The sequence below is a fragment of the Bos mutus genome, chromosome 10 (assembly GCF_027580195.1).
Source record: "Bos mutus isolate GX-2022 chromosome 10, NWIPB_WYAK_1.1, whole genome shotgun sequence".
Taxonomy (NCBI): Eukaryota; Metazoa; Chordata; class Mammalia; order Artiodactyla; family Bovidae; genus Bos; species Bos mutus.
The window spans coordinates 80,820,327-80,843,879 of NC_091626.1; the positions used below are offsets into that span (position 1 = coordinate 80,820,327).

General features: G+C 37.6%; 1 protein-coding gene across 1 annotated transcript; it reads right to left on the reverse strand.

Annotated features, from left to right (window-relative positions):
* Nucleotides 1–700: 700 nt before the first annotated feature.
* Nucleotides 701–3,146, reverse strand: LOC102270645 (olfactory receptor 4K15). The gene is made up of 2 exons (XM_014482610.2): nt 2,240–3,146; nt 701–738 (listed from the first exon to the last, which is right to left on the reverse strand). The coding sequence occupies exons 1-2, from the start codon at nt 3,144–3,146 to the stop codon at nt 701–703; spliced, it is 945 nt and encodes a 314-aa protein (XP_014338096.2).
* Nucleotides 3,147–23,553: the final 20,407 nt, after the last annotated feature.

Here is a 23,553-nt window from a genome sequence, read left to right on the forward strand (position 1 = left end):
TCTATTAACATGAAAATCCCAATGTGGTCAAGCAGTTGGCAAAGATTTGGTTGAGTGGAAATCACAGTGTATTTCTCAATAGTGTTGTTCTTCTGGCAATCAGAATCTTCAGTATAGCAAAGCCTGGAATTCCAGTGGCAAGAAGCAAAAAATTCATAAATAGGTCACTAAGAATGATGGAAAGAGGAACACTCTTATTTCTACTCTATACTTTTCAAAACTGTATATTAAAAGTTAACAGCACAGTGTTACAATTAACTGCTAGTTCAGTGCATATAGGTTCCCTAGTGGCTCATTGGTTAAAAAAAAAAAAAAATCTACCTGCCAATGCAGGAGATATGGATTTGACCCCTAGGTTAGTAAGATCCCTTGGAGAAGGAAATGGCAACCCATTCCAGTATTCTTGCCTGGGAAATCCCATGGACAGAAGAGCCTCATGGGCTATAGTCCATGGGCTTGCTAAGAGTCAGATATGACTGAGCACTCAGCATTCAATGTATATATCATATCTTAGAGTTCATTGTTTCCAAGTAGGTATAATCATAATGCTAGACTCTTTTCTGAGCATTTAATTGTACATTCAATTGTTCTTTGAGCCTGGACTTGTTCAGGAAAATTGATCTCATGGTCCTGTATCTATTGCCACAATATTTTTCAGAGTAAAATGTGTTGCACAGGTCATCTTTGTAGAATCCTAAATTCATAAATCAGACCCTTTCTGAGGCCTTGGATAGTGATCTTGGAAGAAGAAATAAAAGCAGAGAGAGAAAATTCATGTCTAGAGTAAAATTTCATTCCTGTAAAGACAAGTCACTGCCACCTGTGGAGGAGGAGGTCTGATGTAATATACTTGCCACCGATTGGCAAGTTCTCAATATCAATCTCTTCTACTTATAGGTAAAGTTTTAAGAGTAGTTATAGTCAAAAAACCTTAATGAAAGGGAATCCAATGCTTCAGGTGTATGTGGGTTGCTTAGTTGTGTCCAGCTCTTTGCAAACTCATAGACTGCAGCCTTCCAGGGTCCCCTGTCCATGGAATTTTCCAGGCAAGAATACTGGAGTGGGTAGCCATTCCCGTCTCCAGGAGATCTTCCCAACCCAAGGATAGAACCCGGGTATCCTGCATTCCAGGGAGATTCTTTACCATCTGATCCATAGCCTAAATTTCAGCTGATTCATGTCTCCATTATGTAAGTACTGAGGGGATACAGAACCAAAGTGGGCTAACAGATTATCCTTTTCCCAGACCTTAACTGCGTCCTCTATGGAGAATGGTGTATAATGGACACTGATGTAAGAACAGTGAATGACAGAAATTGTGATTTTTTAAATGGTGGGAAATCCTAGTCACATAGTCACTTAACTCATGGTCAGGAACTCAATTCAGAATAAGTCCCAAGAGGGTCCTATGATCTGCTTTTCAAATGGTGGGTGGTGCTCAGTTGCAGAGTAAAGAATTTTCCTCCAGAATCCTTAGAGTTATCATTGCTGCTCATCTATTTGACCCTGTTAGTGAATCCCATAATGACCTTGTGTCTTATGAATACTTCCATTTAAGTGGAATTCATTGCCCATATGACCCAAATGGCAGGGAAGTTTACAAGGAATAATGGAGCTGGTGGAGGAACCCCTTGAAAACTAACAATCCAATGATGTCACCAAACAAATGACTTGGAACAGTATTCACAATATTCTCCTGCAATAGCAGGAGAGCGAACATAAAACGACAAAACAGAAAGTACACGTCACTATTCTTCCAATTTTGAAAAGTTGTTTTAAAACAGTGCATTGCCTTATTTATACACAGTAAAAATAATTCTGTTCGTTGTGGTATAAACAATAATTTTTCCACCCAAACAAGGCCCGATGTATTTACACTTTATAAAGTTAAAGATGTTGTACCATTGATATCACAGTCAGTAGCTGTTTATCTTAAAACAAATATAAGTTTTAAAAATTAAGGAGAAAGGAAGTAAAAAAGGCAAGTAAACATAATAGAAGGAAGAAAAGATGAAAATTACTAAGGTTTGTTGTATTTTTCATTATCACCATTAACCTTTACTTCAACTTAGTCAACACTTCCCACTGGTTAAAATGATTGGTTTTAACATGACAGTGATTCCATTTGTAAATACGTAGAGACACAGCTACAGTGTTAATAGTCCAGTGAATTTACTTTGTTTCCAGAAATACAATATTTCTTATGACTGAAGAACCTGGCCAGACTTCAAATAGCGACTCTTCAGTTTTGACATAGCTGCCTTCATTTCTTTATTCCTTAGAGTATAGATAACAGGGTTTAAAATGGGAGTAAAGATGGTGTAGAACACTGCAAGGACTTTGTCAATTGAATAACTGCTGAAGGGCCACACATAGATGAAGATGCATGGTCCAAAGAAGAGTGTGACCACAGTGATATGAGCAGTCAGTGTGGAGCGGGCCTTGGCCATGCTAGCAGAGGAGTGGCTCCTAACTGTGACGAGTATCACAGTGTAGGAGAGAACCAACAGCAGGAAGGAACTCAAAGAAAGAAAGCCACTGTCTGCAACTATGAGTAGGCTGACGACATAAGTGTCGATGCAGGCCAACTTAGTCACCAGAGGCAGGTCACAGAAAAAGCTATCCACTTGATTAGGCCCACAAAAAGGCAAGTTAACAGTAAATGCCAGCTGGCTAGTAGTATGGATGAAACCCACACACCAGGAGATGAGTACAAGAATAATACATACACGATGGCTCATGATCGTCATATAGTGAAGAGGTTTGCATATAGCAACATAACGATCATAAGCCATGGATACAAGAATCACCATCTCACTGCCAGTGAAAAGATGAACAAAAAAAATCTGGGCCAGACAAGCATCAAAAGAAATAGTCTTGCGTTGAACCAAAAAGTCTGCAATCATTTTGGGGGTAGCAAAGGAGGCAACACATATATCTATAAAAGAGAGGTTTGCAAGGAGAAAGTACATAGGGGTATGAAGGCGGGAATCTGAGGTCACAGTGAGGATGATGAGAAAATTGCCCAGCAGTATTAGTAGATACAGTAGTGAAAATATGAGAAACAGGAAAGGTTGGAGCTCCTGGGAATTAGAGAGTCCCAGCAACACAAATTCGGTCACCTGAGAATGATTTGTCTCATTCATTGACTTTGGAAAGGACTTCTCTTTAGTCACCTGAATGTGAGAGAAACAGAAATCAATCAGTGAACTGAGCATGGGTTTGATTTCCCAGCTCTGCTTCATACCCTAGGATTCTAGTTTCTGTTTATATTTGTATCTAAGTTTTCACATATTATCAAAGATCATATAGAGAGCATAACAACACTATTCAAGAAGGATGGAGGGGAGAGATGTTCAACCAATTGGCACCAATTACATAAATTTAATAAATGTAATAAACTAATTTAACAATGAAATTGAGTATCTGAAATTTTTTTGACATCACAGAAATCCAGTCTAAGAATCTACAGAGACTAAATCATTTTTCTGCAGTAAAGGGAGTAAATTCTTTTTAAACTGCTAACACAAAGGAAGATAATTTCATAGACTTAATATTGACCAAGACAGTTAGATACAAAGAGGTGTATACTGTGCTAACCTTTTAAAATAAAGTTCAAAAACAGGTGAAACTAATCTCTAAGGTTGAAAAAGCTTCAATAATGATTATTCTTTTTTTATGGTTTTCTATTTTCTTTTTTTTAAATTTTATTTTATTTTTAAACTTTACAATATTGTATTGGTTCTGCCATATATTGAAAAGAATCTGCCACAGGCATACATGTGTTCCCCATCCTGAACCCTCCTCCTTCCCCATACTTAAAGGGAAACTGGGGACAGAAAGGATAGGAAGGGCCTTCTGAACTGCTGGTGATGTTCTCTTTCTTGATGTTGATAGTTACATAGGAGTATTCACTTTGTGAAAAATTATCAAGATATGTACTTCTGCTCCATGTACATTTGAGTGTATGTGATATATGTTCAAAAAATTAAACAGGAGAAGAAAAGATGGCATTACATTATGTGAGAGAGCTCATAGGAACTCATTGCCTTGAATAATTAAATCTTATTCCTTTCCCTATTGAGTTACAAATTATCCCAACTAAAACACAAAACCACAGCAAAACTTAAAACTCCAGAGTTTATTGTAAGTCCTCCTAGAGCTGTGATTCATCTCTTCATGCAGTTCTATCATAAGAAAGAATATACTGTTAGTTCCTCCCAGCTATTCCCCAAAGATATTAAGCTTCTTTAAACTCAGCCATTGATGTTAGTAATGTAGACTTATTATTGAATTATTATTGATATTTTATTTGATTTGGCAAGACTTAAAAATTATATTGCATAAGAGTAGTCAGTAAGAAATTTGTATCATAGGAAAATTCTTTTTTCTTTCCTATTCAGTTATTTTATATTCTATTTTATCAGAACTTTCTCCCTTTTATGCTATTTTAACTTTAAAAAAACTTGGAAAAGTTGTGTGATTAAATGTAATGAAGCATATGATTTTGAAGAACCTTTCTCTGGATCTAAATTAGGTCTTGGGAAAGAGTACATTTTACTGATTTCTACGCATCTGCAATTTTTTAAATTAATATCTTCTTAGATTATAATTAAAAATTTCCTAGCATTCTTTGAGTTTCACTGGAAGGTTTACACATAAAGACAGGGTATATAATGAATAATTTCAATCCCCAGGAACCAAGTTCAGGGACTCACCTGTATATTTCAAATCTCTAATTCTCTAGAAAATCTACCAAAGAATTAATTCACATTTTATCCCAGATTATATCAAAATATATGATCCCAGGCTGTTCGAAAAGCTAACAAGTAGAGGCTGAAGTCAGAACAGGTGGCCAGTAAAACTACACATGGAAACAACTTTATACTTAAGGAGCCATCACATTCTCTTCAGTGCCGTTCTCCCCTCCTTATCATTCCTCGGGAGTTTCGTATTAGCAAGTCAACTCCAGGAACCCACCTTGTTGTATCCTCCCTGGAAAACACCCTGACTCTTACACCCCTGACATGAATCCTGCACTGAACCCCTAGATAGAGGGCAGGACTTAATATCTAACAAAACCAGCAAATAAAGGTTCATATCTGCCCTATCAGAAAAAGCAAAGCACAGGGAGCCTCCAAGGGAGATCTTTTGGTGCTAGAACAGAAAGGGGCAGCAGGAGTCATTGTGAGTAGAGAAGACATTCTGGCATCTTTAGAATAAAATCTATTATGTGAGACAATCATCCTAAGAGTTACCCTCCCATTGAATCTTTTGCATACATGTATTCTTCACTGTCGTTGGCTTCTTGGGGGTTCCCAGAGAAAGAAAGGATACCGCTTTCCAGAGAGAATATTGGTAAAACTGATTCAATCAACATCTGACCTTATTACACAAGATCAAAGTGGTGAGCAAAAGAAACTAAATTAATTACTCTAAGAATAAATCCTTTACTTCTAATGAAGTTCTTTCTTTTTTAGTTCATTTATTCTCTAAGCACATACTGTCCATTCTCCCCAAGGCTCTGTGCCATGAGCTGGTGATAGATCACTTAGGTTTATAACTCGCCTCCCTGAAGCTCATTTATTAATATTTATAATCCCTTTTTTCATTTAGAGAAGTTGATGAATCCTCATTTCCCTTCATTCCCTACAATATTCCTTTTTAGAGGAATTGGACTGTCTTTTTACATCAAATAAAACTACTGTACTAGTGGAAATATAAAGCTGTTGGAATAAAAACAGTTGTCGTTGGGCAGCTATATGACACTGAACATTTAGTCTTTCAGGGTTCATTATCCTCAAATATCAAATATTGAAAATGATGTTGCTCTCAAGGAGACACTGCAAATATTTCTTAACCAATTACATCAGTGACACATCTTTAATCAATTGTAATGATTAAATATATGCAAATGTTCCGAATAATGTATTGTTTCAGACCAGAATAACTAATTATTACTATTTTCAGATTATTTTACTCGTGAAAGATGGTGTTATCTGTCTCATTTAAGAATGAGTTCCAATTAGTAGATGTGTTCATGTAAACACCAATTTTTCATTTCTTATAATAATTAAAGATAAATTAACATGCATGTAAGATTTACTAGGTGACCCTCAGTCCCCTTCTATATGAAATTCTATCAAATAATTATTTCTCTAATACTTCTATCTCAGAACTTAATACTGGTACATGAAGTGAAATAATTGAGTATAGTTTACAGAGGCCACCAAACTCTACCAGTCAAAGATAAATCTTTTAGAAGCTTTCCAACATTTCTGCCGCCTTTACCTTCTCTGTGTAAATCCAGATCAGAGATTTAACCAACTCTGTGGAGAGAAAGCTTGTGTGTCATCTTTAAAAGGATATTGACAAAATGCTTTCATTTACCTAAGATGAAGTGAAAAGTGTGGAGAAAGCTTATAATCTATAGCCATTAATTCATGGATCAAATTTAGTTGTTACTTATACATCTTCTAAGAAAACAAACCTGGCCTTGAATAAATGAGTTATAAAGAAGTTTACTTTAAAATAAGTAGGAAATAGACTCAAGATGTCTGTAGCCAGGATGAGCTGTTTAAGGGGACATCGACCTGGATGCTGTGTCCTAATGTAGGTCTTAAGTAACTGGGGGAGTACTTGGAGCAGTCAGGAATCTAAAAGACAAAGCAATAGATAAAAAGGAAGAAATGCAAAAAAAAAAAAATGCTATTTTACAATTTTTCAAAGAATTTAGCACAAATGACTTTCAAAGATCTCCAGAAATTAAAACCAATTAAATGTCAATGAGCATACATGAAGAGAAGTAGTTTTTAGTCTCCAATGAAGTTTTAAGTATAGAATTATTTACCCACATATTCTAGGAGAATGCTTTCTTTCAACTTAACCTCATCTGACAGGTCCAGAGAATAGATGAAATTTTTGAAGGATTCAAACACTGTTCTCAAGGAGAAGCTCTTAGTGAACTTAATCTACAATTTCATATAAACTTTGTTTTTAATTAGCAAGAATATTTTTAGGAAGCATCACCAATGAGAGTGATTATTATATAATTTTGGGTCTGTAAAAATATTGAAATGTCAAGAATATAGTGTCATTTATCAGAACCATGTTTAGGGAATATTTAGGCTTTTTCTTCCCCTTATGTTACTTTCCCTTGATTCAAAGTGTAGGTAACTTTTACCCTGCTTCTCAGAGATATATAATTATCAAATATTTGAATCAAACATTTTGTGCCATAATGAATTTACGATGTAATAAATTTATCATAGTAGTAGTAAAATTCTAAAATATAGTACTCATATATGACATATCTTCTTTTTCACAAGTAGGGCATATATTCAGCAGGATATTTTGATTTTCATAATTTATTTATATTGGTATTTCTTTGTCATGAATCAACAAAAGCCATCCTAAATTATAAGCTTTAAAATAACCTGAAACCCAAATCAGCAGGTGATGTCCAACGATATCATGGACTATACAAGAAGTAGCCTGAGTCACTGAAATGTATGTTCTGATTCTACCTCTCACTAAATAACTGCAATTTTAGGCAATTTACCGCTATGAAGGTACACCGTTTCTTTTCAAAAGAGGATAAGAACTCTCCTTCCTAATCTTTATGATTCTATAATTCTCTGCCTTTTGAAAGCATAATCCCCAAATTGTGCTAGTTCCATTATAAAAATTATTACAAAATGTTGTATTAAAATAAAAGCATATTCAATCAAAAAGTAAATCCATCCTGGTTTTAGCAAAGAAATACAGCTGTCTATTACTTTTCAGATACAGATATTTGGACAGCAATAAAAAGCAAAATGGACATAGAATAATCCAAGATTGAAAGAGTAGAGTATGATTGCTTCTCTTTGTTTTCTTTTCTTACTGAATTAGAAGGCTGAGGAAAAACAGCACTCTTCTAGTGCCTAGCCTCTAGAGTAACCTCTATTTTGTACCTCTAGGTACAAAAATATTTGTACCTACCAGGAAAAAAACAACATTCTTCAGGATCCACTGGATGGGGGCAAATGCACTGAACCCATGTCTTTATGGACTTCAGTCTTCACCATTTACACTTTCAAGTATCATTGTCCTCAACACAGATATAAGAAAAACCATCACAAGTGTGAGAAGCTAATTAGTGATTTGACGTCACTAGATTGTACTGACCAGGAGACAGAGACTTGTAAATAACAGAAATTACCTTCATTAGGGCTGACTGCATGAGAGCTCGTTTGCTCACAAGGATTACAGTACATCACCTTGAGGATTCACAAATGGACAAAGCAGGAGGACTCATGGAAATGCTTTGTCCTTTGGAGAAAATGCAACAAGGTGGAAAGAAGAGCAATGAATAGTTTTGTTAGCTAGTCCTTTCTGCTTCAGGAGAGTTTTAGAACAGGGCCATTAGGGTTGTCAAAAATTGATGAGGAGCCATTTTTTGCCTCTGTGTACTACACAACAGTGGTATGTTAATAGCTGTAGGAGGCACCATCTTGGTATGTTAATAGCTCTAGAAGAGCCATGTGCTTGGTTTCAAGGTAAGGTAGGGGAAGATCTTTTATAATAGAAACATTGTATCATGCTGAATAGATTTTAGTAAAGAAACTTTAAGTAATTTTCAGAAATTTAAACTTTTTAGTTCAAGTTTTTAGGGAAACCAAAGCTAAGTGAAGCTATGATGTTCTCCTCCCCAGGGAGAAAGGACAAAATATAAAATGATGACAAAAGGAATTCCTTATTATAACATAGAATTTTGAAATTAGTGTGGACACTAAAGTCAACTAGTCCAACATCTTAAATTTATACATTGGTTGAAAGAGCTCTCAAAGAATTACTGTTTGATTCAGTTGATACTGACCAATACCACTTTCTAACCCCTGGCCTAATGTCCTTTCTTCTCTACCATGATGCCTCTTCCAGTTTGGAACATGTTGATTTCATGATTAGAGCTAAACTGATTCTTCATCTCTTCCCAGACACATGCATCCAAAGCACTCCTAAACGTTTTGTTGACAAGTACTTCCTAGGACCCTTGATATCTATCCTTTCTACTATCCTTGTCCTGTAGATAATCTCCCAAAGTCTGTCATTTGGAATCATTTTCTCCTTAGGGTCTCCTGCTGGGTGATTAATACATTTAAGTAACTTTACACCTTTATAAGAAAGAGCCCTAAGTACACACCTCTAAAGTTCCAAAATGTATCACAAGACACCTCTGAACCACAAATTTGTCATCTCCAAAATGTCCAACTCTTTGTGACTCCATGGACTATACAGTCCATAGAATTCTCCAGGCCAGAATACTGGAGTGGGTAGCCTTTCCCTTTCCAGGGGATCTTCCCAACCCAGGGATTGAATCCAGGTCTCCATTATTGCAGGCAGATTCTTTATCAGTTGAGCCACCAGGGAAGCCCAAGAATACTGGAGAGGGTAGCCTATCCCTTCTCCAGCAGACATTCCCCACCCAGGAATCAAACCAGGGTCTGCTGCATTGCAGGTGGATTCTTTACCATCTGAGCTAAAAGAGAAACCCCCCAAATTAACATGTTTTCCCTAAATATACCTTTACTATAATAAGAATACTGCTAATATTATCCTTATCATTCTAGGAAACATTCAGGCTCAAATCATCAATATGGGTGATATCTACTTCTCTAATATTCCTATATTTAATTCCTAAATATCATTTATTTTGATGGATGGGATCACCCTGTTTATATAGTTGTTTTTTTTTTTAATGCCTAATGTTCTCTAAACATGAATCATGAACCTTTCCCCTGGTTGTTACATGTAATTTGCAAACTTCATTTTTAGTAGATGCATCCTCCTCCAATTTGTAGTTTAATAAATTAATTATTCCCACATTGTAGAAAATTTAGTCTTTTTCTTAACTGAATGTATGTTTTAAAATAAATTTAGAAGAAATGAGAGCACTCTCCGTCCCCTCTCTGATGTATTTGTCAGATGTATTTGTCTGTGTCCCTTTTCTTACTTTAATAAAACTCTGCTACACAAAAGCTCTTCAGTGAGCAAGCCTGGTCCCTGGGCCCGATGTTAAATCTTCTTTGGAGATCACGAATCTGACATCGTTCACGGCAAGCTAGCATCTTCGTGGTTTGTCCGGGATCTTCAGGACAAAGTAAGAACACTCAGAGCTCTAGTCTCTCTGCTTTCTCAGTCTGCACGTTTTCTGCTTTACTTTATTAACTCTATGGTGTGCTTGTGTGAATGAATGTCATACCCTCATCACACGTTAAGCAAGTGATGAGCCCTGTTCTGTGGTTTTGTGGTGCCTTGTAATGACTGAAAGCAGTCCCGAAAAGGGGAACCTTGTCGGGGATTTATACCAACCTATCAGTACCAAGACACAGCCAATGTCCCTGCGAGGGGAGCAGCCAGAAACGGGCAAGGCATGTGTACCGAACTTCCCTTTCTCTGTCAACTTTTCCTGGTCTCTTTGACCATTTCGTAATTGCATGGGGAATTAGAACTACTAACCTAATCTGTCAGATCATAGACTTTCAAGGGACTTGTGATCCATGCTGTTACTATGTACTTTTACTTAGACCCCAAGTATGGAAGCGCCTAGCTTCGTTAGGAGCCGAAAGTTACTAGGAGCACGTATGGACTGAGGTGGAAGTCTAGCTCCAGAAACGTCTCTCAGGCTAAAGATTACTCTCTTGGCTGCCTGCCTCAGGGGCCAGCGGCCTGAACGTGAGTCTTTGTGATGGCTGTGCCTCCTATCTATGTGGATAGAAGCACTGCTGGTGACCATGAGGTTTTTGAGGACAGAGATCGGGAATTGCAGGATCTGTTCAGATTGGATCAGATCTGTTCAGAAGTACAGTGGGCTTCTTCCTTTGGTAGTGCTAGCTCTTAGTGGACCAGAGGAGGCTCTCAGGTGGTTTTTGTCTCAACTCCTTAGATATTCTTTTGTGGAATCTGTGGGAATGAACTGGAAGGATTGGCCCTAATAGCTTGAGGACAAAAATCACTTTTTCCTCTCTGGCCAACCCTCCACCACCTCTTTTGCTATCACATATACTGGAATGATGACACTCGGAAGGGACATCTTGGTTGTTGTTCATCCCTTTATGACTCACCATTTCTACTGTGGTTAGGACTGTACTCAGGCACAGGTAAGACAGATGCTTCCCCTAGTAGCCCTAGCTTGGGAAACATTCCAAAAAGCTACTCTGCTCCACCCCTGGTAGCATCAGAGAAAAGGGCAAATCAAACAAAGGTCTTGGTGGTATGGAACTAAATCAATCTGGGATACCATCAGGTCTACCCCTGGTGCATCTCCACCCTACCTCAGTGGTAGAACCAGGTAAGAACTGGTAAGAATAAGATGCCTGCATCGGTAAGGGACAGATTAAGTCTGACCAGGGAAGGGACGCTTTGGTGGAAGGTCTGTCTACACCCCCATCTAGAGCAGGGAGGGACGTCTTCGGTGGAAAGAAGCCATGGCTGTGGATGCCTCTTTTTTCTCTCTTACAGATGGGAGCTAGCAGTTCCAGAACCATTCCTTTAAAGTGTATTTTAAAAAACAAGCTGGGACAAGTTTGATCCCCGGAATTTAAAAAGACATGTCTGATCTTTTTCTGTGATACTGAATGGCCACAGTATCCTTTGGAAGATGGGGAATGCTGACCTGCTGAAGGATCTCAATTATTACTGTTTTACAACTAGACCAGTTCTGTAGAAAATAAGGGAAATTGGTAGAAGTGACATATGTGTTGCTCTTCATCTCTCTGAGAGACATGCCAGACTTATGTCTTAAGGGTGCAGATTTGCATGTGAAACCTTCAGCTCCCTCCTGTTCTCTTACTTAGCCCCTTTATCTGGGGCTCCCAACTGAACAGGCTGAGAATCAAGGCACCCTTCTAGGAAAGGATGCCTCAGTCTCAGTAGAATTTCAAACAGTCGCAATTGCGGTTGAGACTATTTAGAGGATCCAAAAAGTACATAGAAGTCTTTACAGGACTAACTTTACTTTATGACCTTACTTGGAGAGATGTAATGTATGTCTTGGGATAGACACTGACTCCTGACTCCTTGATTTGAAGGATGCTTTCTAGAGTTAAACCTATATTAGATTATCCTCTACCTATGACTTTAAGACAATTGAGAGGATTCTTGGGTATTACAGGCTATGGCCACATGTGGATTCCAGGTTATGGGGAACTTGCCTGGCCTTTATATAAACTTATAACTGAGACTCAGCAGGCTCAAACTGACAAGCTGGTTTGGTCTCTAGTTACTTCAAATTGCTCTCTTGCAGGCCCCAACTTTGAGCTTGCCCACAGGATCAGAGTTTAGTTTGTTTGTTACTGAAAATAAAGGCTATGGCCACATTATTTAAGGGTAATTCTTGCTATTGTTTTACTAATTCCTAAAGCTCGTAAGTTTACTAATGGGCAAAATCTTACTGTACTGACTTCTCATGATGTAAATGGGATCTCAAACTCTTAAGTTCAGAGCAACAATGTTAGACCTTTAAAGCTGCTATAATTCAAAGGGTGTCGAAAGCTCTAGAAATAGAATATCACTTACACTGTTCCTAGAGACCCCAATCTTCAGAAAAAGTTGAAAAGGCTAATGACACTATTAAGAGACATCTGTGTAAGCTAACTCAGGAAACACAAGACAATTGGTTTAAAGTTCTATCCATAGCTTTAATGAGGACTTGAATGGCCACTAAGAAGAAGGTACTATCTCTATGACAGACTGTTTTAATGCACAGATATTGTCATAGATCTTGAGGCATTAAAATTAACTATGTGACTCAGCTTTTAGCTTTTCAATAGACATTACCAGGAGGTTAACTTCTGACCCAGGCTTTGAGTCAAATTAGCCACTATTTGAGGCAGGAACCAAGATGGGCCTGAGAATCTATGTAGTCTTGCTTCTGCTGACTCCAAAAGTCCTGAGTCTGCAGTTTGACCTTCAAGACAATGACTTCCTGTCCTGGGCTCATTCCTACGCTGCATTCCACAATTCACATAATTGCTGGGTCTGCTGAGCACTCCTCTCCTCATCAATTGAAGGCTTCCCATGATGGGTTTCTCCGCTTCAAGGAAAGGACTTTCTTCAACTCTACGATGACATCTAACAATCCTAAGATGGACTGGTATAACATACTGTACCTTAACTATGGGCATAATGCGACTTTCAACTTTGACTATACATTATCTTGGTTAAATGACTATTTTGCTTCACTTAAGAAGGTAAATGGGTCTAGATCTGGTGGTTTTCTATCTGATGTTTATCAAATATGGGATGAGGTCATATAGCTAACTCCTAAAAAGGGATACCTACTATCTAATGCTCCCATATGCTGGGAACAAATAGAGCCATCCCCAGAAGTTAGCTGACAAATTAATTATAATGATTAGAAACAATTGGGATTTTTGCCTCAAGAAATAAGCAATGTAATCATTCCTGTGTTTTCTAATCCCAGCTCAATTCCTCTTTTTGCCTGGCCAGGCACTGATTGGGGCTGGATCCCTCAGTCACACTGGCTTGCATCAAATGGGACCTACTGGATATGCGGCTCTTACCTATGGGCGTGGCTTCCCCCTGGCTGGATAGGCAGATGCACCCTAGGTCTAGCTTTTACCCTTGTCTTCATATTTTCAGAGCTTCCAGAGAAGGCTACTTATCTGCCACAACTTAAAATTCATTGGGCAAGATATGTATTTCACTGGCATGATTATCTGGCTGCAATATTTGTTCCCTCTCTGGAAACTACAGATCAGATGTTATGCCATGAGTTGATGCTCTGACTAACTTTCAGCCCTTAATGCTGAACAAATACAAATTAGAAAGGCAGTTTTACAAAACAGATTGGCCTTAGATATTCTAAGGGCTGCACAAGGAGGAACTTGTGCCATTAGTCATATCTAATATGAGTACTAATGTTACTCATTTTACTAAATGCATGAACAAGATGATTCAGGCTATGGATTCTCCTGAAGCCTCAATCACCTCACTTTGGTAAACATTAAGTAGCTCCCTGTAGTGGAAAACTATCTTAATTGTAATAAGTCTAATTGTTCTGTCTTTACTGTTTGCTGCCTGCATCTGTAACTGTGTAACTGGATTTACTTTTAACCATTTGAAAGCTCTTAAGTTACAAATGGTTGGTTGTTCAGACTCCTAGGAGTGCCACAGACTCCTCCAACTTGGGCCCTCTTGATCAGAAACCCTCCATATGAGGGTTAGGAGAATGTATTGCCTCAACAAATTAGGGAAAGCACCCCATCACAGCAGGAAGTAGTTATGGAATGAAAATGATGCTTCTTTCCCTTGACAACATAATTCTCCTAAAAGAAAAGAGGGGAATGAAAGAGTCAATTCCTAGGCAGGTTGATAATAACTCCAGGGTTCCACGAGGAGGAGAAAGGGGTCTGGGTCTCTTGAAGCAGAGATGGTGGTCTGGAATTCTCAAGGAGGAGGAAATGACAAACATCTTTTTTTTTCTCTACATTCCTTAGTCACATAAAACGTTTTTTTCTTTAAGGACTGATGATTACACAACAAACAACTCAATTTGAACTCTGTCTTAAGGATTATATAACAACAACGTATCCTGCTTGAGGACAGTTTCTCCTTCCTGAAAACCTTCTTGCCCTTAAGTGTCCAGAAGTCTCAGGGTCGGTGGTGTCCTGCTGCAGGCTTGGGGGCACTGCATGCAGCAGTGCGTGCATGGGCCTTTTTGAAGGAGGTCACAATTATCTTCATTACCTCCACCATAGTTTGGCCTCAGGTCAAATAACAGGCAAGCCACTCCAGTATTCTTCCTGGAGAATCCCAGGGACAGAGGAGTCTGTTGGGTGCCGTCTACGGGGTCACACAGAGTCGGACACAACTGATCCGACTTAGCAGCAGCAGCAGCAGCAAATAACAGGGAGGGAACACAGCCTAATCTCTTCAAGAAAATTAGAGATACCAAGGGAACATTTCATGCAAAGATGGGCTCAATAAAGGACAGAAATGGTATGGACCTAACAAACACAGAAGATATTAAGAAGAGGTGGCAAGAATACACATAAGAACTATACAAAAAAGATCTTCACAACCCTTATAATCACAATGGTGTGATCATTCACCTAGAGCCAGACATCCTGGAATGCAAACTCAAGTGGGCCTTGGAATTCCAGCTGAGCTATTTTAAGTCCTAAAAGATGATTCTGTGAAAGTGCTGCACTCAATATGTCAGCAAATTTGGAAAACTCAGCAGTGGCCATAGGACTGGAAAAGGTCAGTTTTCATTCCAACCACAAAGAAAGGCAATGCCAAAGAATGCTCAAACTACCATACAGTTGCACTCATCTCACATGCTAGCAAAGTAATGCTCAAAATTCTCTAAGCCAGGCTTCTATAGTATGTGAACTGTGAACTTCAGATGTTCGAGCTGAATTTAGAAAAGGCAGAGGAATCAGAGGTCAAATTGCCAACATCTTCTGGATTATCAAAAAAGCAAGAGAGTTCCAGAAAAACATCTACTTCTGCTTTATTGACTATGCCAAAATCTTTGACTGTATGGATCACAATAAACTGTGGAAAATTCTTCAAGAGATGGGAATACCAGATCACCTGACCTGTCTCTTGAGAAATCTGTATGCAGGACAGGAAGCATCAGTTAGAACTTGACATGGAACAACAGATTGGTTCCAAATTGAGAAAGGAGTATATCAAGACTGTATATTGTCACTCTGCTTATTTCATTTATATGCCAAGTACATCATGAGAAATGCTGGACTGGATTAAGCATAAGCTAGAATCAAGATTTCAAGGAAAACTATCAATAACCTCAGATATGCAGATGATACCACCCTTATAGCAGAAAGTGAAGAGGAACTAAAGAGCTTCTTTATGTGGGTGAAAGAGGAGAGTGAAAAAGTTGGCTTAAAGCTCAACATTCAGAAAACTAAGATCATGGCATCTGGCCCCATCACTTCATGGCAAATAGATGTGGAACACTGGAAACAGTGAGGCATTTTATTTTGGGGGCTCCAATATCACTGCTGATGATGACTGAAGCCATTAAATTAAAAGACGTTTGCTCCTTGGAAGAAAAGCTACGACCAACCAAGACAGCATATTAAAAAGCAGAGACATTACTTTACCAACAAAGGTCCATCTAGTCAAGGCTATGATTTTTCCAGTAGTCATGTATGGATGTGAGAGTTGGACTATAAATAAAGCTGAGCATGGAAGAATTGATGCTTTTGAACTGTGGTGTTGGAGAAGACTCTTGAGAGTCTTTTGGACTGCAAGGAGATCCAACCAGTCCACCCTGAAGGAAATCAGTCCTGTATGTTCATTGGAAAGACTGATGCTGAAGTTGAATCTCCATTACTTTGGCCACCTGACATGAAGAACTGGCTCAACTGGCTCATTTGAAAAGACCCTGATGCTGAAATGATTGAAGGCGGGAGGAGAAGGGGACAACAGAGGATGAGATGGTTGGCATCACCGACTCAGTGGATACGAGTTTGAGTAAGCTTCTGGAGTTGGTGATGGACAGGGAGGCCTGGCATGCTGTAGTCTATGGGGTCATAGAGTCAGAAAGGCCTGAGGGACTGAATTGAATGGAAAACCTTCAGGCTAATCCTGTTATCTTAAAATGTAAACTATGGGAGTGAATCTAGTAAGATCTTTGCAACCTTGAAACATTCTTTTGACTTATTGTAATAGCTAATTTAAAAATATATAACTCCCGTGCTAGCACTAGCAAGGGGGCATTCTCTGCCCCCCTCATTATGTATTTGTCAGAAGCTTTCTCTGTCCCTTTTCTTTCTTTGATAAAACTCTGCTACACAAAAACAAACAAATAAATAAATGAATTTAGAAGAAATGTTTGGCTCAGTATATTGATTGAGAGCTCATCAATCAGGTGCAAGCAGATTAGGATCATTAAGCCTTCTTGTTGGATTAAGCTCTTTACTATTACAGCATGTCTCTCTTTATTCTAATATTCCTTGTTCTGAAGTCTTCAGAGTCAGATATTGATGGGATTTCTTTGGTTCCCTTATAATTAGTTTGCATTGTATGTCTTTTCTCCATCCTTTTATTTTAAGCAGTCTATGTCTTTATATTTAAAATTGATTCCTTATACACAGCAAATAGCTGGTTCTTGCTTGTGGTTCATCTTGACAGAATCTGTCTCTTAGTGAAGTCCTTAGACCATTCACATGTAATTACTTTAATGACTCTATATCTACTATCTTTCTATTTATTTTCTATTTATTTTATCTTTACCACCCCAAGAATTCTCCTGGCCAGAATATTGGAGGGGGTAACCTTTCCCTTCTTCAAGGGATCTTCCCAACCCAGGGATCAAACCCAGGTCTCCCGCATTGCAGGTGGATTCTTTACCAGCTGAGCCACAAGGGAGGTCCTTTATTTTATCTATATCTGCTCATTTTTCCTACTCTTTCTGTCCTCCATTGGATTTTTTTTTTTTTTTAGTTTTCTATTTCTTCTGTTGGTTGTATTTTACCTTTTAATTGATCTATAACTTTTATCTTCCACTTTATTAAATGATATTGTAAAATCTTATCATATAAGTATACTTCTTTTTATTTTATTTTTTTATAATAAAGCAATTTTACTATGTACTAGATATTAGATGATATTAAGAATATTTTCCTAATTCTATCATACTATTGTGAAACGATGTCCCTTTTTTTTTTTTTAATTTTATTTTATTTTTAAACTTTACATAATTGTATTAGTTTTGCCAAATGTCAAAATGAATCCACCACAGGTATACATGTGTTCCCATCCTGAACCCTCCTCCTCCTCCCCCCCCCATACCATCCCTCTGGGTCATCCCAGTGCACTAGCCCCAAGCATCCAGTATCCTCGTCAAACCTGGACTGGCAACTTGTTTCATACATGATAGTTAACATGTTTCAATGCCATTCTTCCAAATCTTTCCACCCTCTCCCTCTCCCATAGAGTCCATAAGACTGTTCTATACATCAGTGTCTCTTTTTCTGTCTCATACACAGGGTTATTGTTACCATCTTTCTAAATTCCATATGTATCGTTAGTATACTGTATTGGTGTTTTTTTTTTCTGGCTTACTGCACTCTGTATAATAGGCTCCAGTTTCATCCACCTCATTAGAACTGATTCAAATGTATTTTTTTTAATGGCTGAGTAATACTCCATTGTGTATATGTACCACAGCTTTCTTATCTATTCATCTGCTGGCGGACATCTAGGTTGCTTCCATGTCCTGGCTATTATAAACAGTGCTGCGATGAACATTGGGGTACACGTGTCTCTTTCCCTTCTGGTTTCCTCAGTGTGTATGCCCAGCAGTGGGATTGCTGGATCATAAGGCAGTTCTATTTCCAGATTTTTAAGGAATCTCCACACTGTTCTCCATAGTGGCTGTACTAGTTTGCATTCCCACCAACAGTGTAAGAGGGTTCCCTTTTCTCCACACCCTCTCCAGCATTTGTTATTTGTAGACTTTTGGATCGCAGCCATTCTGACTGGTGTGAAATGGTACCTCATAGTGGTTTTGATTTGCATTTCTCTGATAATGAGTGATGTTGAGCATCTTTTCATGTGTTTGTTAGCCATCTGTATGTCTTCTTTGGAGAAATGTCTATTCAGTTCTTTGGCCCATTTTTTGATTGGGTCATTTATTTTTCTGGAGTTGAGCTGTAGAAGTTGCTTGTATATTTTTGAGATTAGTTGTTTGTCAGTTGCTTCATTTGCTATTATTTTCTCCCATTCTGAAGGCTGTCTTTTCACCTTGCATATAGTTTCCTTTGATGTGCAGAAGCTTTTAAGGTTAATTAGGTCCCATTTGTTTATTTTTTCTTTTATTTCCAATATTCTGGGAGGTGGGTCATAGAGGATCCTGCTGTGATTTATGTCAGAGAGTGTTTTGCCTATGTTCTCCTCTAGGAGTTTTATAGTTTCTGGTCTTATGTTTAGATCTTTAATCCATTTTGAGTTTATTTTTGTGTATGGTGTTAGAAAGTGTTCTAGTTTCATTCTTTTACAAGTGGTTGACCAGCTTTCCCAGCACCACTTGTTAAAGAGATTGTCTTTAATCCATTGTATATTCTTGCCTCCTTTGTCAAAGATAAGGTGTCCATATGTGCGTGGATTTATCTCTGGGCTTTCTATTTTGTTCCATTGATCTATATTTCTGTCTTTGTGCCAGTACCATACTGTCTTGATAACTGTGGCTTTGTAGTAGAGCCTGAAGTCAGGTAGGTTGATTCCTCCAGTTCCATTCTTCTTTCTCAAGATTGCTTTGGCTATTTGAGGTTTTTGTATTTCCATACAAATTGTGAAATTATTTGTTCTAGCTCTGTGAAGAATACTGTTGGTAGCTTGATAGGGATTGCATTGAATCTATAAATTGCTTTGGGTAGTATACTCATTTTCACTATATTGATTCTTCCAATCCATGAACATGGTATATTTCTCCATCTATTAGTGTCCTCTTTGATTTCTTTCACCAGTGTTTTATAGTTTTCTATATATAGGTCTTTAGTTTCTTTAGGTAGATATACTCCTAAGTATTTTATTCTTTCTGTTGCAATGGTGAATGGAATTATTTCCTTCATTTCTCTTTCTGTTTTCTCATTATTAGTGTATAGGAATGCAAGGGATTTCTGTGTGTTGATTTTATATCCTGCAACTTTACTATAGCCATTGATTAGTTCTAGTAATTTTCTGGTGGAGTCTTTAGGGTTTTCTATGTAGAGGATCGTGTCTTCTGCAAATAGTGAGAGTTTTACTTCTTCTTTTCCAATTTGGATTCCTTTTATTTCTTTTTCTGCTCTGATTGCTGTGGCCAAAACTTCCAAAACTATGTTGAATAGTAATGGTGAAAGTGGGCACCCTTGTCTTGTTCCTGACTTAAGAGGAAATGCTTTCAATTTTTCACCATTGAGGATAATGTTTGCTGTGGGTTTGTCATATATAGCTTTTATTATGTTGAGGTATGTTCCTTCTATTCCTGCTTTCTGGAGAGTTTTTATCATAAATGGATGTTGAATTTCGTCAAACGTTTTCTCTGCATCTATTGAGATAATCATATGGTTTTTGTTTTTCAATTTGTTAATATGGTGTATTACATTGGTTGATTTGCGGATATTGAAGAATCCTTGCATCCCTGGGATAAAGCCCACTTGGTCATGGTGTATGATCTTTTTAATGTGCTGTTGGATTCTGATTGCTAGAATTTTGTTAAGGATTTTTGCATCTATGTTCATCAGTGATATTGGCCTATAGTTTTCTTTTTTTGTGGGATCTTTGTCAGGTTTTGGTATTAGGGTGATGGTGGCCTCATAGAATGAGTTTGGAAGTTTACCTTCCTCTGCAATTTTCTGGAAGAGTTTGAGCAGGATAGGTGTTAGCTCTTCTCTAAATTTTTGGTAGAATTCAGCTATGAAGCCGTCTGAACCTGGGCTTTTGTTTGCTGGAAGATTTTTGATTACAGTTTCAATTTCCATGCTTGTGATGGGTCTGCTTTTTTATATCTAATGTTTTTATTTTAAAAATTCACTACATGTTATATCATTTACTTTGTCATGTTTTAATTTTTTGTTATTTGTGGAGATTTAATCTTTTAGGAAACATTTTATTGATATATGCTGCTGCTGCTAAGTCGCTTCAGTCGTATCTGACTCTGTGCAACCCCATAGATGGTAGCCCACTAGGCCCCGCCGTCCCTGGGGTTCTCCAGGCCAGAACACTGCAGTGGGTATGACTGACATATAAAAATTGTACATTTTTAATTTATACAATTTCCTGAGTCTGAGGATAGCACTCATCTCACACGCTAGCAAAGTAATGCTCAAAATTCTCCAAGCCAGGCTTCAGCAATACATGAACCGTGAACTTCCAGATGGTCAGGTTGGTTTTAGAAAAGGCAGAGGAACCAGAGATCAAATTGCCAACATCTGCTGGATCATCAAAAAAGCAAAAGAGTTCCAGAAAAACATCTATTTCTTGCTTTATTGACTATGCCAAAGCCTTTGACTGTGTGGATCACAATAAACTGTAGGAAATTCTAAAAGAGATGGGAATACCAGACCACCTGACCTGCCTCTTGAGAAACCTATATGCAGGTCAGGAAGCAACAGTTAGAACTTGACATGGAACAACAGACTGGTTCCAAATAGGAAAAGGAGTACGTGGGGGCTGTATATTGTCACCCTGATTGTTTAACTTATATGCAGAGTACATCATGAGAAACGCTGGGCTGGAAGAAGCACAAGCTGGAATCAAGATTGCTGGGAGAAATATCAATAACCTCAGATATGCAGATGACACCACCCTTATGGCAGAAAGTGAAGAGGAACTAAAACGCCTCTTGATGAAAGTGAAAGAGGAGAGTGAAAAAGTTGGCTTAAAGCTCAACATTCAGAAAACTAAGATCATGGCATCTGGTCCCATCACTTCTTGGGAAATAGAAGGGGAAATAGTGGAAAGAGTGTCAGACTTTATTTTGGGGGCTCCAAAATCACTGCAGATGGTGATTGCAGCCATGAAATTAAAAGACACTTACTCCTTGTAAGGAAAGTTATGACCAACCTATAGAATATTCAAAATGCTAACAAAGGTCCATCTAGTCAAGGCTATGGTTTTTCCTGTGGTCATGTACGGATGTGAGAGTTGGACTGTGAAGAAAACTGAGCGCTGAAGAATTGATGCTTTTGAACTGTGGTGTTAGAGAAGACTCTTGAGTCCCTTGGACTGCAAAGATATCCAACCAGTCCATCCTAAAGGACATCAGTCCTGGGTGTTCTTTGGAAGGACTGATGCTGAAGCTGAAACTTCAATACTTTGGCCACCTCATGTGGGGAGTTGACTCATTGGAAAAGACCCTGATGCTGGGAGGGATTGGGGGCAGGAGGAGAAGGGGACGACAGAGGATGAGATGGCTGGATGGCATTACTGACTCAATGGACGTGAGTCTGAGTGAAGTCCGGGAGTTGGTGGTGGACAGGGAGGCCTGGAGTGCTGCGATTCATAGGGTCACAAAGAGTCAGACATGACTGAGCAACTGAACTGAACTGAAGATAATTATACACTTGTGAGATTCTCACCACAATGTGTGTCACAAACATATCTGCTACCTCTAAAAGTTTCTTTTTTATTGTATTGCTTCTTTTGTAATAACATTCAGCATAAGATATACTCTCTAAACAAATTTCAAGTGTAAAATACAGTATTGTTTACTATAGTCACCTTGATGAATATTAGAACTCCAGAGCTTTTTATCTTATAATAGAAACTACTTTGTCTAAACTAGTATCTCCTTGCTTTTCTCTGCCTCAGGCAACTGCTACTCTCTGCTTCTATGAGATTTTCTATGATTTTGACTATTTTAGATTTCTTGTATAAGTGATACCACATAATATTTATTCTTCTGTGTCTGGTTTATTGCACATAGTGTAAAGTTCTCCAGGTTGCAGTTTCTAAATGTTTTAGGGTGATTTTTTTGTTAACTACTCACTTAGTTAACCTCTAAAGTTTATCTGAATTCAAATTGCTGTGAATCCCACCTCCTTCTACTTCCTGTTTATAAAATTTTTTTAATTTTGTTGATATTGTTTTGTTTTCTGAACTAGCATTTCAGTTTAGTAGATAACAAAGCTATTTATAGGTACTATCATGTTCTTTGTGCCTCATATTGAAGTTTTCAGCCATAGATATTTTTTCTTAGTTAATGAAAGTTTTGTTTTTCAACAATGACTGTTATTAAAGACTTTTCCCATGTATTGAGATAATCATATGTTTATTTTCTTGTATTTTGTTAGTACAGTGAATTACATTGAATGATAGTCAAATTTCAAACCATATTATATTTCTGGATATCTTAACTAGATCATCACTTTTGCTACCTGTTTTTATATATTCTTGAATTTGTATTGCTATTTTTAAAGGAAATTTTTATACTTGTTTTTAAGTGAAATTGGCTTAAAATATTCCCTTATAATGATGCTTGTCAAATTTTAGAATGAAGTTTATTCTGGTTCCATTGGGTGGAGGAATATTCTTCCAGAAAGAGGAATAAATATCAATCTCTGTCTTCAATGGCATTCTTGCATGAAAGGAGTCAAAATTTGTTTTTTCTTTATGACTAGCTTTCTTAATGGGGACTCTATTTTCTAGAGTCCATAATGTATAATGTTTATAAATATTTAATTTTGTGCTTGAGAATTGGAAGTTTAATTACTCAAGATAGAAGATGCCTAGATAAATTTATTAAGTTATGAATATAGACATATTTTGATAAATATACCAGATTGCTTTCTAAAAATTTATCAGTAATGTTTCACTAAATAGAACTTCCACATTTCCAAATTTTAAGAACATAACACTTCTCTCTTGTTTTAAAATATATTTTTACTACCTAATAGATTGATTGTTTGAGTGTTTAGAAATAGGAAAATATGGTTGTCATTTGAGAATTAGGTTTTATAAGCATACATAATGGATATAACATATGTCAATTCTCTTCAATTCAATTACAGTGACTCTTAGGCCAGAAAATTT